The sequence below is a fragment of the Cicer arietinum genome, chromosome 4 (genome assembly GCF_000331145.2).
Source record: "Cicer arietinum cultivar CDC Frontier isolate Library 1 chromosome 4, Cicar.CDCFrontier_v2.0, whole genome shotgun sequence".
Lineage (NCBI taxonomy): Eukaryota > Viridiplantae > Streptophyta > Magnoliopsida > Fabales > Fabaceae > Cicer > Cicer arietinum.
This window is the reverse complement of record NC_021163.2, coordinates 14,073,042-14,090,224: the sequence shown is the minus strand read 5'-3', so window position 1 is coordinate 14,090,224 and position 17,183 is coordinate 14,073,042. Positions and strand designations below refer to the sequence as shown.

General features: G+C 27.4%; 3 protein-coding genes across 3 annotated transcripts; 2 read left to right on the top strand and 1 right to left on the bottom strand.

Moving 5' to 3' along the window:
• The first annotated feature begins 3,498 nt into the window (after positions 1 to 3,498).
• Positions 3,499 to 4,194, top strand: LOC101514018 (agamous-like MADS-box protein AGL62). Its single transcript, XM_012714681.1, has one exon. The coding sequence runs from the start codon at positions 3,499 to 3,501 to the stop codon at positions 4,192 to 4,194; it is 696 nt and encodes a 231-aa protein (XP_012570135.1).
• A 6,037-nt stretch (positions 4,195 to 10,231) lies between these two features.
• Positions 10,232 to 10,933, top strand: LOC101513684 (agamous-like MADS-box protein AGL62). Its single transcript, XM_004496740.1, has one exon. The coding sequence runs from the start codon at positions 10,232 to 10,234 to the stop codon at positions 10,931 to 10,933; it is 702 nt and encodes a 233-aa protein (XP_004496797.1).
• Positions 10,934 to 12,725: 1,792 nt separating this feature from the next.
• LOC101510696 (agamous-like MADS-box protein AGL62) lies at positions 12,726 to 13,276 on the bottom strand. The gene has a single exon (XM_004496800.3). The coding sequence runs from the start codon at positions 13,274 to 13,276 to the stop codon at positions 12,749 to 12,751; it is 528 nt and encodes a 175-aa protein (XP_004496857.1). The 3' UTR covers positions 12,726 to 12,748.
• Between the last annotated feature and the right edge of the window lie 3,907 nt (positions 13,277 to 17,183).

The following is a 17,183-nucleotide window of genomic DNA, read 5'->3' as shown; positions in this document are numbered from 1 at the left end:
ATATCAAAATCAACGTGTTGTTTTCATTACCACCCAACTTTCAGAGCAATTCACTAAGAACTAACTCCACTTCAACCCATCTACCTTCTCGCAGAAAAATAAAACAAGACAAAAATCAGATGTCTCGCCACAATAATATTCCAAAGATAAGTCTTAAATTTACAGTGATTGATCAAAGCTACTCAAAATATATGCTTCAAGAGATTTAGTGTTGCTCATAATACCATTCTCATAAATTTTGATCTTACGAAAAACAAATCATTATAATCACTTTATAGTACGCAACGACAAAATGCTTGTAACTGAAAACAACAAATAAGAAAAGGAATACAAAACACCTTTTCATAATCCATACGTATTTAAGGAAGCCAACAAAAATGAAATTATTTATTATACGAATAAATAATTTTCCAAATTAAACAAACTATCGTAAAAACTTGCAATTACTTGAGCAAACTCAATTATATATATAACTCAATTATATATATATATATATATATATATATATATATAAGAAGCATTGTATTTTATAAATTTTTCGCAAATTACATATAAGGTTATCCGACAAATCATTTGTACTAATAAGAAGTACTTGTTTTTCCTTCCTTTGAGGAGTCTTTACATTCAACTGTTGGCCAAAATTTTCAAATTCTCTCTTTTGTTGCCACTTAACCTGCCTTTCCTCTTGTACCTTCTTTAAATTGTCTTCAACAATGTAGCTCTTGTGTACAAGAGTAGAATAGTTAGTAAGCTCCATATGGCCTATGTTCCCTATGATTTTAGGCCTCAATCTCCACTCAAAATGGTTTATCTTCCATTCTTCACTGGGTGCATACGGGGCATGTGGGGAAAATCTGGCTAGTTCTTCAAACTTAGCAACATACTGTGCAAGAGACATGTCTTCTTGTTGCAGGTGCAAAAACTCCAACTCTTTTTGTCTTCTAACACTTTTGAAATAATACTTGTCCAAAAAGGCCACCTCAAAGTGTTCCCAATTCATAGGGGTTCCTTGAGTCTGAAGATAAGTCATTACACTCCTCCACCAATGCTCTACCCCACCCTTAGTAGATGGGCATCAAATGCCACATTTTGTTCTTCAGTACAAGGCACTACTTCAAATGTCTTCTTAATCTCATCCAGCCAAGCTTGGGCATCTGAGGGATTGTGGCTGCCCTGAAATGTTGGAAGCTGCAACTTAAGAAAATCATAAAACACCCTATTAGTATTTGGAGTGCCATATCTTTGCATTGCCATTTGTTGTACCAAATTATGGATATCCGTTGCTTGCATTCGAATAGCTTCCATAACCCTTTCCCATGGTTTCAACAGTGGGTGGTGGAGTCATACTATTATTAGGGGCAAGATTCCTCCTAGATCCTTCAGCCATAATTCTACATACCATACACAAAATACTAAGTTGATCAGACTTAATATTAGGTGAAATGATAATTAGAATGTATAGTAAAATAAAGTTATTCTAATTCCTAACACATAATCCATAGTCCTATTGAATCAACATGACTCTGATACTAAAATGTAAGTCTCAACACCAATTATCTAGAATTTGATATCTCAATCCATACATCTTAATATAATAGAGGCAAGTAAATATAAAGAATAGTTTGAATCAATTTAAAACAATTCAACTACCAATCAATTCTAGTTTACAATTGTTCAAACAGATTCATAAGGTACAATAGTCTAACTAAATTCTCAAATTAAACATTTATTTAAACTTTTAATGCAACAAAGGTCGTAATACATTATAATTAAACAATTAAATTTGGAGTTTTCGCCTCTGGTATTAAGTTGCACCTAAATTGCCTCTAGCTGCTAAACTTTTAAAATAAAAGGGGTGAGAATAAATCTTAGTGTGTTCTAAAAAATAAGGGAGGGGAAGTTTGAAATTATTCTTTTAATAAAAAAAATGCAGAAACCGTGAAATTCTGATACATATCAAGCTGAAGCTCTCAACTTCACTTTTTTTGTTATTTATAAAAAAAATAGAACCGAAATCATTCTTTTAGAATGATTTTTGAAAACTGCACATGACCTCTAAAATCATTTCCTTGTAAACAAAGAAAGGTTTCCCAATTATCTCGACGTGGGCCACCAAGATAATTGAGATTTGAGCGGTAAATGTGGTCTGGCCAAACCCCAATCAGCGTGTTCTCCTTTACCTATTGAACCATGACTGGAACAACTTGATTCCCACCGTGAATAAGGTTATGCATTATCTGATCAATGAGAGTGTACTGAACTTGAGATGTTTTTAATGAAATGTCTTTATTATGTCATGTATGCAATGCATCCTTCATCTACAATAATTTTAAATAACTTAGCAATATACTAAATTCATAGTAATTTAATCCTAAGTTCCTAATTTAAAATTAGAACCAGAAGTAGAAAAATAGAAACAACATCAGAGTCATAAAATTAGTAACAGTATCGGAATCATAAAATTAATAACAACATTAGATTCATGAAAATTGTAACAACGTTGGAGTCATGAAAAATCATTTGGATGCAGGTTTAAAACATCTACATGCGAAAAATTCTATTTCCTCACACTCAACTTCTCCTAATCCGTAATAACCCCAAAACAGTTTATTTAAAGAACTTCAGTGCCCAAAACAATCATACTAGAAGAAGTTAATATAACATAACTCATAGTTTCACATACACATCAGAGGCAACAACAGTAACGAGTAAAAATCGTACTCGACAAGCATACTGAGGTCTGATTTCTAGGAGTGTAGCGACATATTTGGAACTTTAAGAAGCTTTTGGGCTTAAAGCATTTGGAAAATTAAGGAAAATGAAAGGTTTGGAGATTGGATGATGGCGGGGTTTGCTAAATGAAGAAGAAGACGTGGTCTGAGAAAAATGAAGAATTTTTTAAGAAGAAGAAGAAGAAGAAAACGTGGTATGAGAAAAATGAAGATTTTTTGTGTGTGTGTGTGTACAAGTTTAAAAAGTATAATGAAAATTGTCTTTTTGTCCTTCATTTATCCAATCATTACATTATTGTCGTTATTTGAATTAATCAAAATTAAAATTAATTATTTTATTTTTGAATTAACAATTTAATTAATTAACTTATAAGTTTAATAAAATAAATAAGTTATTACAATAATTAAATAATGAACAGTCGTAAATTATATATAACAAAAAGATTAAGTTATACGTACCAAACACCACAACGTACATACAAATTAAATATGCTTGCTTGTTGAATTCAAAGTTCCATTCAGAACTCTTAACATATTAGCCATTAAAAAGAGATTTGTTTACAATCTCTAAATGCAGAAATTATTTTAATGTAAAAAAAAAATGAAACGGTATAATGTTTGAGAAAACAAAAACCGCGTCTTGGTATAATGTTAGATATAAAACGAGACATTCACATCCAGATCCAACGCACTATTTCTTGGTCTTAACTCACATACACTCACCACTTTATTCTTTTTTCCTTCTCTCTTGTTTCCTACTTCAACCATGTCGACCGGAAGGAAAAGTCGTGGTCGCCAAAAGATCGAGATGAAAAAGATGAGCAATGAGAGCAATCTACAAGTGACTTTCTCCAAGCGTCGTAGTGGTCTCTTCAAAAAAGCTAGTGAGCTTTGTACCCTTTGCGGTGCAGAAGTTGTTCTTATTGTTTTCTCACCTGGTGAGAAAGTATTTTCGTTTGGTCACTCCAATGTTGATACGATCATTGACCGTTATCTCACGCGGGTCCCGCTCCAACACATTGGAACTATGCAGTTCATTGAGGCTCATCGCAATGCTAACGTGTGTGGGCTCAATGAAACCCTCACTCAAGCCAATAACCAGCTCGACGCTGAGAAAAGGCATGGCGACGAGCTAAGCCATTTGCGTAAGACGACCGAGGCTCAATTTTGGTGGGCTTGTCCTATTGATGTGATGAGTAGGGCTCAACTTGAACTTTTCAAGAAAGCTTTGGAGGAGTTGAAGAAACTTGTTGCTCAACATGCTGATAGGATTATGATTCAAGGTGCACCTCCCCAAACCCTTCAATTTTTTGTTGGAAATGCTTCCACCTCTAATAACGCTATCCATCCTCATCAACAACAACAAATTCAAATGTATCCACCCCAATTTTTTCAAAACCCTATCATGCAACCTCATTGGTCTGGCTTCAACAATACGGGAGGAGGATATGGGTCCACCTAATTCTTTTGATTAACTTCTCTTTCGGATAACAACGAAGGTTTGTGCAAACTATGCTAAAAGTTATTAAATAATTTACATTTAATTTTTATTTGTTTTACAATATGATTGATGTGTGAGAGAATACTCTAATCCATTGTAAGGCTTAATTGTACTTGTATAATTTGGATTAATGCTTTAGATTTATGCTTGAATTGGCCATATTTTTTGAATGATTAGCATTGAAAAAGTATATATAAGATGGTAATTTGTGATTTGTTTTCCATCTAACACGTCTCTTCAATAGAACCACTAAGTTTTGTATGAAAAAGTTCAAATTTTTTCGGAATATACAATTATGAAAGAGTCATGTGTATTGGTACTCAGAATTAATTATACATGTTAATTTTTTAAGTTTCATACAATATATACTTTCAACAAGAGCAGATGACTATTCATCAAGCTGCAAGACAACTCAATTATACATATAATTAGCTATTTTATATTATATTCATTTTATTGGATAATTTGGATTGAATTTTATGAATGGTAATTTCTAATTGAAAATTGTTTTTCATAAAGAGTTCATGTAATCAATGAATGACGTATAATTTCTATACAACAAAATGAAGTTAATTTATTATTAGTATATTTGGAACTATGCCAAAACCTATTCCAACCAACTCTCCCCATGATAACTATAACTAGTAACATCAATATGAACTGGCATCATGTCCAATGCGGATCCAAACATTTACTACATTTTTAAACAAAATAAATTCATATTTTTTTAAAAGAACCACACAAACAATAGTATGTTTGCATTTTGCTTCATTTTGTACTCCTCACTTTCATACCGAATCTTTGTATATAAATAAATAATGAAGAATCATAAATTAAATATGAATCTTTGTATATAAATAAATAATGAAGAATCATAAATTAAATATGTATATTAATTAGCCCGATTGCGTGCCAAAATATCTACGAATACTATTTTTTGAGTTAGATTCATTTTTGTCTCTGAGAAATTCTTAAAGATTTATTTTAGTCGTTGAAAAAAAATAAAAACACTTTTTAGTTTTTAAGAAAAATAAGTCAAATCAAATTAACGCTTAAGTAAACCACAATTATAAAATTGAGTTTTTTTTTGCTAACTTGTTCGATGACTCATTTACTTGATTTTTCCACGTGTAATTTCTATAAAAAGAAGAACAATTAGGTCTTTGTCAATAATTAAAAATAGACAATTAAGTCATTGACAATAATTAACTGAATAATTTAATCCCTGCAACAAAAAATTCATTAAATAATAATATAATTAAAAAAACAACGTCGATAATATACAAATGAAACTACAACGGTATCTTTCATGATCAGTACATAAAATCGCATCTTTAAAAACGTGAGCATCAAGAACAATAATGCACATTCAAAAAAGCGAGGGTGAAAAAGAAAAACATAAGAATGAATAAGAAAATGCAGATTCTAAAACAAGCGACAGAGACGACTGAAATCACACATTTAAAATCACATAATACTATAGAATCAAAAGGGTGTTTATCTTAGACTTGTGATTTTTCTAGATAAATAATATTAGAGTTTATTTTTTCATAAATCGATCGAAGAACTAAATTTTTTTGATTTATTTTTCTTAAGGACTAAAATGTGTTTTAATTTTTTTAAGAACCTAATTAGGTCTTTCAAGATTTCTCAAAAATAAATTTGACCTAGTTTATTTTTCTTAAGAACTAAAAAGTATTTTTATTTTTTTCAATGACTAAAATAGGTCTCACAAAATTTCTTAGGGACCAAACTTAGTCTTTATTCTTGTTTTTTTTTTACTAATTCGTGTTTATAAATGTAATTATGGTTTGTTAATATTAAAGGTACATATTTAATATTTGAACAATTTAATAACTTTTTGTAGAGTATGAAAATGTTAGACTAATGTAATAATCATGTTGTTAATATTAAATGTAAATATTTAATGTATTAGTATCTCTTTATGAAATATAAAAGAAAATGTCTTTAAGTCTTATCTCAACTGAAAAATATTAATATCGTTAAGTTGCATGTCTTATTTAGAATTCGAATTCGAAATCTTCTAATTGTGTGAGTAAATTATGATGAAAATGTTCAACTTGTATAGTAATAATTTATAACGTAATGTACCAACTATATAAAATATTTCATTTATAGTGTCAAAATATGCAAATTAAACTCTTAAATGATTTTCTTTGTACCCTGTAAAAATGTGATTAGTTTTCTTCACATTGTCTTTTAGGTGAATAAAACTTTATATTTTTATTGTATATTTTAAATAATTTTCTTCACATCCTATAAAAAAATGATTTTCTTTACATTGATTTTTAGGTGAATTAAACTTAATATTTTTATTTCATTAATGTGAGAAAAAGTTATTAATTAACAAGCTACCCAATAAATTATTGAAAACATTTAGGTAATTTTTTAAAGTGCTTTTTATATGGTTCACATTAAAACACATCTTTTGTATTTATAACAAACTTTTAGAAAATTATGAAAAAATAATCGTTGATTAATGTAGAACCATATGAAAAATCTATTAAGAACTAACTTCACTTCAACACATCTACTCGCAGATAAAATAAAACACAAGCAAAACCAGATGCCTCACCACAATAATACTCCAAAGATTAAGTCTTAAATTTACAATGATTGATCGATGCTACTCAAAATATATGCTTCAAAAATTTTGATACTACGAAAATAAAAACATTATAATCACGTTATAACAGAATGGGAAAATGGTTGTAACTGAAAACAACGAATAAGAAAAAGAATACAAAAACACCTTTTCATAATCTATACATATTTAAAAAAGCAAAAAAAAAAAAAATGAAATTATTTATTATACAAATAAATGATTTCTCAAATTTATTTAAATTATCGTAGAAACTTGCAATTACTTGAGCAAACTCAATTATATATATATATATATAACAGTGCATTTCTATAAACTTTTTCCAAATTACATATAGCTTTATAGGAAAATCATTCGTACGCACAAGATGTAAAAAATTAGAGATGAAAATGTAGCAAATCCTTACGCACACAAAATTTGATATAGTACATATAAAGTAGAAAATTTAAACACTTGGATAAATCATAAATTCAAAAACCATAAGAAATACCAAACAATTGGTGTGTTGAATCGTTGGTGAGAGAGAATTGCATAAATAAAATTGGCAATTCAGCCTTGAAAATATTAGTATCAGAAATCAAAATAAAAAATGAGAAATAAAGATCAATGAACATGTGTATCAAAACAGATGAAATAGAACTCTATCTATAAACAACAAACCTTGGAGGAGAGGAATGAATCATAATTGTTACCATTAAATTAAATTAAATGAAGATAGACTTAAATGCAAACATTGCATATGTTTATTATTTTCGGCAATAACTTCAACAAAATTAATTTAAATGAAATTTGTTGATTTATATATTAAATAATTAATAGTTGTAGATTATTAGATTAGTTACTATTAATAAAAGTTTATCATAAGAAATATAGTCTCAATGACGGCTAACTGGCAAAATTTCCAAACAATGACTTTATTTATGCACAGCACTTTCACAATTTTTTCTATCAAGAGTTGGAAATTAAATTCGATGGAAAATTCCTTGATCAATTCATGATTATTTATCTATTTCGTACTCCCTTGCGTTTACCAAATTTTTGAATTCCTCTCAATTATTCACTCGTGTTTTTCTTTGATTATGAATTCAACTCTCGATGTCAATTGTTAGAATACTTTAATACACTTTTTATTAATTTGTAATCAATTTTAAGTCGAGAGAATAAAAGATAGAAATAATAAGGAATGAATATGAAGAGAATCAAAATCACTTTTATTTCTTGTGTATCAAGTAACTGCACTAGTTTACATTTATATCAAATACATGTTAGACAATCTATTTTAACTAAACTACTAACATCTACTTGAAGTAGCAATATCGATTTACAAGGAAGGGGGTTTGAATTGTAAATGTTCCTATTTAAAAATTCTTGAAAAACTTAAGGATTTAACTCAAGAATGATATTGGTTAAGAAAACAGAGAACATAGAACGTTCTTGGTTTTTACCAGAAAACAGAGAACGTTATTGGTTAGCTTAAAGTCATAAATTCAGTTTATGTTTTTAACTTAAATGATTAACAAGGCTTAATAAATAAGGAGATAAGAGAAAGAATATCACACATATGTATCTCGGTTCACCCAACTTTAGTTACGTCCAATCCTCACAATTGTGAGATTTTTCACTAAGTGTTCAAAATAAAGAACCTTCTTAGTTTTACAGCACATAGCTCAGATCAACCTTGATCTGTTACAAACTTAAATTCTTTCTATCCAGAAAGAGATTAATCAGGTCATCTATCAACCTTGATAGGATTTCTTACAATCTATCCAAACTATACTAAACTCTTATAGTTCGAGTTTTACAATAATGATGAAATTGTTTTGATAGAATCTGAGATGTCTCAACTCTTATTTGAGATTCGATTCTTTATAAAGAATTCAATACAATAATCATAGAGTATTGAAATATAATCATAACGGATTCTTTCTTGAGAAAGTGAGAATTTCAAGTATGTAAATATGATTGATTTTATCAGACTTGTTAGCACTTGAACTTCTGCAGTTTCCCTAAGCATTAACCTTCCTTTTATAGGCGTTTTAGAGAAATTAATAATGGTCAAAAGAGTTGTTGGTAGTGCTCTATCAGTTTTGACCAAAACCAATATATATATATGAATAAAAATATTCCAGCTTTTTGAATACTTTTGAACTTTGTTGACTAGGATGATTTCTTTGTTTTTGATTAGATTTCTCTTATGTTTAATGATCCTTTATACTTCAGATATATTTGTAGATGTCTTTGCCTTGATCTGGAGTTTTGATTTTGTCAAAACAGTTTGGAGAATTGTGATGAACTTCTGCATAATTTTAATGAAAGTTTTAGAGATTGATAATCAATTCTAGTTTTTGGAGATTGATAATCAATCTGGATGTCTTGTACAATTCAAGATTGTTTAACTCTCTTGACAGTCAAGCTGGAGAAGGTTCATATTTGTTTCAACTTGCTTGATTCATGACCTTTTTTCTTTGTGATACGAATGGTTTCTTTGATTAGAATGAATCCTACTTGATCCTTGTCAAGTAATGATAACATAAGTGTAAATTCCAAAGGCAGAATCTTCTTTGAACTAATGGAGATCGATTGATCTTGATACTGTGATGATCAGTCTTGATCCTGGAGAACATTCTCCATTTTCACAGATTTTGTCCAGAATGATCCCTTTTCTTATTTGTTCAGTTTTTATTTGATTTCTTTTCTTTGCTTGAGTCCTATATTTGAATTAATTCACTCAAAAATGCAAATTAAATTAACATAATATTTTATAATAATAATTAACATTTTAATTAACCTTTGTTTATTTTTATCAAAACTTAAATTGAGAGTTTTTCTTAACACCACTAACAAATTCTAACTTATTTCTAAAACTTTATAACTACCACTTTAAATTACTATTTTAATAATTTTCTTGTCCTCACATTTGTACCGAATATTTGTATATAATTAAATAATGAAGAGTCATAAATTAGATATCAAAAAAAAGATTAAGCTATATGTACGAGACACCATAACGTAATTTATCCATACAAATTAAATATGCATGTTAATTAGCCCGTTTGGGCGCGAAAATGACTTTGCTTATTGAATTCAAAGTTCCATTCAAAACTCCTACCATTTAAGCCAAGAAAAAGAGATTTGTTTACGATCTCTCAATATAGAAATTATTTTAATGTAAAAAATATGAAAAGGTATAATGTTTGAGAAAACAAAAACCGCGTGTTGGTTTTCTAAGCCACGTCATAATAGACGAGTGAAAATATACTTACAAAATTTAGATATAAAACAAGCCATTCACATTAGATCCAATATACTATTTCTTAGTATTAACTCACATACACTAACCACCTTATTCCTTCTCTCTCGTTTTCTACTTCAACCATGTCAACCGAAAAGAAAGGTCGTGGTCGCCAAAAGATCGAGATAAAAAAGATGAGCAATGAGAGCAACCTGCAAGTGACTTTCTCCAAGCGCCGTAGTGGTCTCTTCAAAAAAGCTAGTGAGCTTTGTACTCTTTGTGGTGCAGAAGTTGTTCTTATTGTTTTCTCACCTGGTGAGAAGGTATTTTCGTTTGGTCACCCTAATGTTGATACGGTCATTAACCGTTATCTCTCGCGGGTCCCACTCCAACACAATGGAACTATGCAATTCATTGAGGCTCATCGCAATGCTAACGTGCGTGAGCTCAATGAAGCCCTCACTCAAGCCAATAACCAACTCGACACTGAGAAAAAGCATGGCGACGAGCTAAGCCATTTGCGTAAGACGACCGAGGCTCAATTTTGGTGGGCTTGTCCTATTGATGTGATGAGTAAGGCTCAACTTGAAGTTTTCAAGAAAGCTTTGGAGGAGCTGAAGAAACTTGTTGCTCAACATGCAGATATGATTGTGATTCAAGGTGCACCTACCCAAACCCTTCCAATTTTTGTTGGAAATGCTTCTACCTCTAATAACGCTATCCATCCTCATCAACGACAAGTTCAAATGTATCCATCTCAATATTTTCAAAACCCTATGATGCAACCCCATTGGTTTGGCTTCAACAATACGGGAGGAGGATATGGGCCCACCGAATTCTTTTGATTAATTTCTCTTTTGGATGACAACGAAGGTTTGTGCAAACTATGCTAAACATTATTAAATAATTTACATTTAATTTTTATTTGTTTTACAATATGATTGATGTGTAAAAGAATACTCTAATCCATTGTAAGGCTTCATTATACTTGTATAATTTGGATTAATGCTTGAATTGACCATATTTTTTGAATGATTAGCATTGAAAAAGTATATATAAGATGGTAATTCGTGATTTGTTTTCCATCTAACACATCTCTTCAATAGAACCGCTAAGTTTTGTATGAAAAAGTTCAAAAAATTTCGGAATATATATACAACTATGAAAGAGTCATGTGTATTGGTACTCATAGAATTAATTATACATGTTAATTTGTTAAGTTTCATACAATATATATTTTCAACAAGAGCAGATGACTATTCATCAAGCTGCAAGACAACTCAATTATACATATAATTAACTATTTTATATTATATTCATTTTATTGGATAATTTGGATTGAATTTTATAAAGAGTTCATGTAATCAATGAATAACGTATAATTTCTATACAACAAAATGAAGTTAATTTATTATTAGTATATTTGGAACTATGCCAAAACCTATTCCAACAAACTCTCCCCGTGATAACTATAACTAGTAACATCAATATGAACTGGCATCATGTCCAATGCTGATCCAAACATTTACTACATTTTTAAACAAAATCAATTCATATTTTTTTAAAAGAACCACACAAACAATAGTATATTTGCATTTTGCTTCATTTCGTACTCCTCACTTTCATGTAATTCCCTGAAAGATTTATTTTAATAATTGAGAAAAATAAAAGTACTTTTTAATCCCTAAAAAAAATAAATCTGATCAAATTAATGTTTATGCAAACCTCAATTATAAAATTAAGTTTTTTTTTGCTAATTTGTCCGATGACTCATCAACTTAATTTTAACACGTGTAATTTCTATAAAAAGAAGGACAATTAGGTCCTTGCCAATAATTAAAAATAGAGAATTAAGTCACTGACAATAATTAAATAAACCATTTAATCTCTGCAACAAAAAATTTACTAAATTATAATATAATTAAAAAACAACGCCGATAATATCTAATTAAATCAGAACGGTATCTTTCATGATCAGTACATGAAATTGCATCTTAAAAAATATGAGCATGAAGAACAATAACGTGTCTTCAAAAATGTGAGGGCGAAGAAGAAAAACGTAAACATGAGTAAAAAAATGTAGCTTCTGAAATAAACGACAGAGACGAGGGAAGTCAGACCTTCAGAATCACATAACACTATATATATATAAAAACAAACATTGCATTCTATAAACTTTATTTTAGTTAATTTGTTAGAATTAGATTCCTTTTGTTATAGCTAGTAGGAGTACCTTTCTCTTAAATTGGCTTGCTTGTGTAAAGCAAGGCCTCGTATTGTAAATCACAACTTTCAGTTCAGCTATAAAAAACCAGAGTTATGGTTTATCTTTCCCTCTACAAATACTCTAGTTCCCACCAACATGATGAGTAAAATAGACTTGAACTTTTTTTAAACTCAAGTTTAAATTTCTAATATTTTTTAAAATGATTTAATTTGTATACATACATTTTTTCTACACATCTATCCAATCAAATCACTTTAGGTATATTTTAGAAACTAACTTAATTCAATATAAATTTTTTTAATATTCGATAATAATTTTATAAGAAAATATCATGATTTCATGATTCAAATAAGCATCAATTATAATATAAACTTAACAAAAAACGATGAAACTATTGAAAGAAAAACAACTTATTCATCCATAGCAACCAATTCTACAACATAGCAAGCATCATGACAAGTCCATCTAATCTTTCGAGTAGCTTCCTTCTTAACTCATAAATTGACACCATAAATTGTTCAAGCTCTTCCCTACTCATATCATCAATGGGTTCATTCCACCAATCACCTTTGTTCCAAACCTTAGCCAAATTTTCAACCTCCACCATTTTCTTCTTTTCTATCTCCAACCCTTTTAAAGCCTCTTCATATTCTCTATTGTACTCTTCATAGGTAGAAGAATTTTCCGTTAACTTAGAATGTTCAAACTCAGTGGTTCCTTCAAGGTAACTTTTAAGGATTGTGTCGGTGTTAGGTTGACCAAAACAGAATAATTTGTCGGCAGGAGAAAACACAATGATGGCTACATTAACATTACATAAAATGCAAAGTTCGCTGACTTTTTTGAATAAACCTGAACGTCTTTTTGAGAATGTGACTTGTTTGTTTGAATCTTTCTCAAGTTTCTTGATTTCAATCTTCTTGCGTCCTGTGGTTTTCTTTTTTTGATGAAACATATTCATGGTGAAAAGAGTATAATATTGTTATTGCATTTTGGACTTATTTATAGTGGAATAAAATGTGTTTGACTTATAATTGTCTCATAAAATAAAATCCTACAATTTCTCCCTAATCTAAGATTCTAAATCAAATAAGCATTATCTCTTACATAATGCTTAAATATTTAGATTCCATTTTTTTTTTAATCAAGGTGGTTTTAATTGAAGGTAAATTAACATATTGACACGATGTTTAATTTGGCAAGAAAATATTTTAGTTAAATCAAAATAAATTTTGATTGCTATTTTTTCTTCAAAAATTGTTTTCCTTTCTATCGTTGTAGAGTTGGTTAAGCTGTTAGTTTTTTTTTTTTTTTGTTGCAAACTTTTATTTTGAAACGAAAAAGTTCACATCCACGTTAAATCGTTTTTTCAAACCAAGTGAACATTTTTCGAAAAAATACCTAAGTTAGAGCAGTACATTTTGGAGATTTTGCCTTAAAATTAATTAAATAAACATTTTACATTTTTAAATCCAAACCACTTTTTTTGTTTGCGAATAAATTCTTTCCATTATTTCTTTGTATTTTTTTTTTTAGTTTTTAACCTCTCTTTTTCTCTCCTCTTTTCAATAGAGAGCAGAGATTTCAATAGATTCTTGTGCCACATAGAAGAATTTTTTTATTTTTTTTATGCAATTGCACACAAAGCAATCCCAAATCAATCATAAAAAGAGATAATCACAATATCTCAACAATTATAGGTCTATTTGTTGGAATCAGGGTTTATATAATTAAGACCATTTCTAAATTATTGGCTGCTGGACCATTTTAGATCTCAATAATAATAATAATAATAATAATAATAATAATAATAATAATAATAATAATAATAATAATAATATACTATTAATATATATATATATATATATATATATATATATATATATATATAACAATCCATTTTTAACATTACAATATAACTTTCTTAACTTGCATCATTTTAAATTGTAGAACTCATTTGAATTAATTTCTTTAAGAGTTGTATTATATGTTAAAGTTAACGTGGGATCAAATGACCTATAAAAAAAAAAGCAATAAACAACTTCTTTTTTACTAGAACTCCAATTCATTTGGAAAATTTAAAATTCTATAAGTACATAAAAAAGAGTGAAAAACATATTTAATGCTGAAATTTTTTTACCATATATAAAATTAAGATTTTATTGCCAAAGAATCAATTAAGATTGTGATTAAATTTTAAATAAAGATATACTTTATAGTCGAATATAATGTTTATTTATTATCATCCTGTAAGTATATTTTAATTAATAGATGTAAAAACAATGATATGTAGGACTACTAGTTAATTGACAAATTTGTTTGTATTAATTATCTATTATCATTATTACTATATTATATAAAGTAAAATTATCTTACAGATAAATCTCATATCTCTCTCTTTTTTCATATTTAAATTTCTTCCTCAATTCATATTTGTTTTATTTTTAAAAAATATAGATCTAATATAATGTTTACTTTGGCATGAATATTTATTGTCATAGATATAGAAAATGTATAGTTAATTTTAAAAATTTAAATATCTTGCTTGATACAGATAATACTAGCAATATGGGTATAATAAGATTTCAAAAATAAAGTAAAAGATATTTTCCAAATCAAATTTTGATTTAAATGGTATCACTCTTTTTTTTGGTTAAGAAAATTTAAGGGAAGGTGATGATATCCTAATTTTTATTTGATATAAGATAATGTCCTAATTTAAGATAGGTAATATCTCAAAGTTATTTTTAAATTAAAAAATTACAATTTTGTTTGTTTGAATGATATGGTAAAAATATTGATCACATGTAACTGCAAGGTGCAATGTTCAAATAATTTCTCTATCGATTTATTACCTCGTCATGTGATAGACTCAAAAAAAAATAAGTGTTAGAGTAACAAAAAATGAATTTATGAATGTATTATGTATTTAATTTTAATTTGTTTTATATTTATCGTTATTCTCTCTCTTCAAATCTTACTTTATTTCTGTTACTTTTTATTTCTATTTTTTATTTATTTTCTGCAATGAAAATGTGTTACTTAATTACTTTAAAAAAAATTAATTATATATTTTTTTCTTTTTGCTAGAATATTTTATTTTTACTTCTCTTTATTGCCTTTTTATATTCTTACTCTATTATTATTTTACTATAACATAATAATTCTATTATTTGTTGGCAATATAATGATTATATTGATGAATGTTAACATGGTAAATATTATATCTCATAGAGATATTAGTTAAACAAAAAAACTTATTATATTCAAATCAAAAGACAAAAATACATAAGAAAAATGATTGCGCATGTATATCAATTTTACATAATCATGTAATATGAATAATTGATTGATGATTACTTAATATAATTATAACATTTATCAATCAAATAATCAATTGGTCGTGTTAACTATGTAAAACTAGGTGCATAACCATTACATCCAAAATACATTTTTACAAAATTGCAATAAAATTTATATAAACATACTTAAATTATATAAGTTAAAATCTCACATGACATATATGAGTCAGAGTCATATTTAATACATGAAAATGAAAAATAAATTTATAAATTCTCATGATACATATTAAATTAAAGTAATTGTAAAAGATAATCATTAATATATGTTTGAAGAATGACAAAAATACATAGTTTGATTTATCTAATTATATACAAAATTGTATATTTCTTTTAATTTAAAGTTGTTGATATATTATTATTTTATCGTTACACTAGTTAAAATTTGTATCACTTATATTTAAAAATTAAAAGTAAAATTATCAATCTAAAATTAAGTTTAAATTAAATTATCATAACATTGAGTCTTCTTATATATTGAGTCTTTTGAGCAGCATTTTAACAAATATTTATAAAAGAAGTTATGCATAACTGCAAATTTACATAGCTACACAACTAATAAAAAAATTATTGAATGCTTAAAAAATTTAACAAAATTAAATTTACAAATACTATTATTAATGTTAAAAAATTTGAAATAGAAATTAAATGTATATTTATTTAAAAATGCTAAAATTATAAAAACTTTAAAATTAAAATTTATATGAATGTACACTCTAAGTTGGCTACTCCTTGTTTTTAAGTCATAATTTAATTAAAAAATATCGATATTATTAAATTGTACGTCTTATTTCGATTTGAAATCCGAAATAAAAAAAACTTCAACTTAATATATTTTAGTAATTTGTTTAAAAATGGATTTCAACATACTTTAATTAAAATGGAGTTCAATCAAATCACTTTAGATAAGTTTTGTAATAGATATTTTAGGATTTAATTTAAGAAATTAACATGTGTATATTTTATTGAATGCATGTGTAATAAATTTTTTTACTATTAATACATAGAAATTAATCTCTTTTTAAAATATAAGAGTCACCTATACATTATAAATTTATACCCATAATTTTTAAATTAATCTCTTATAAGTTTACCAAATTTAATACTCAATAATATTTTTGTAAGAAAAAGATAGTGACACACTGTATGATAAAAAGATTCAAATTAAATTACTAAATAAGATGTCAATTGCAATATAGTAATTGCACATAAAATGTAACACTAATAAAAAAAATAAAAGCACTGAAAGAGGGAAGAAACACATTTATGAAATGGAATTCAAAAACATAAAAACAATTGATTCTAGTTTTCAATTTGAACTATTATGAGAGAAACAAATAGGGTGTAAAATGGATTAACAATTCTATGCATTTCTATTTTATTATAAGTTTTTCTGACGTTTTTGTATCTTCATTTAAATCATATCCTCTTTCTAATTTCTAATTCTAATATCTAATTGTACAATGAATTGGTGTTAAAATATTATTTACTAGATGGTGTGATAATTAA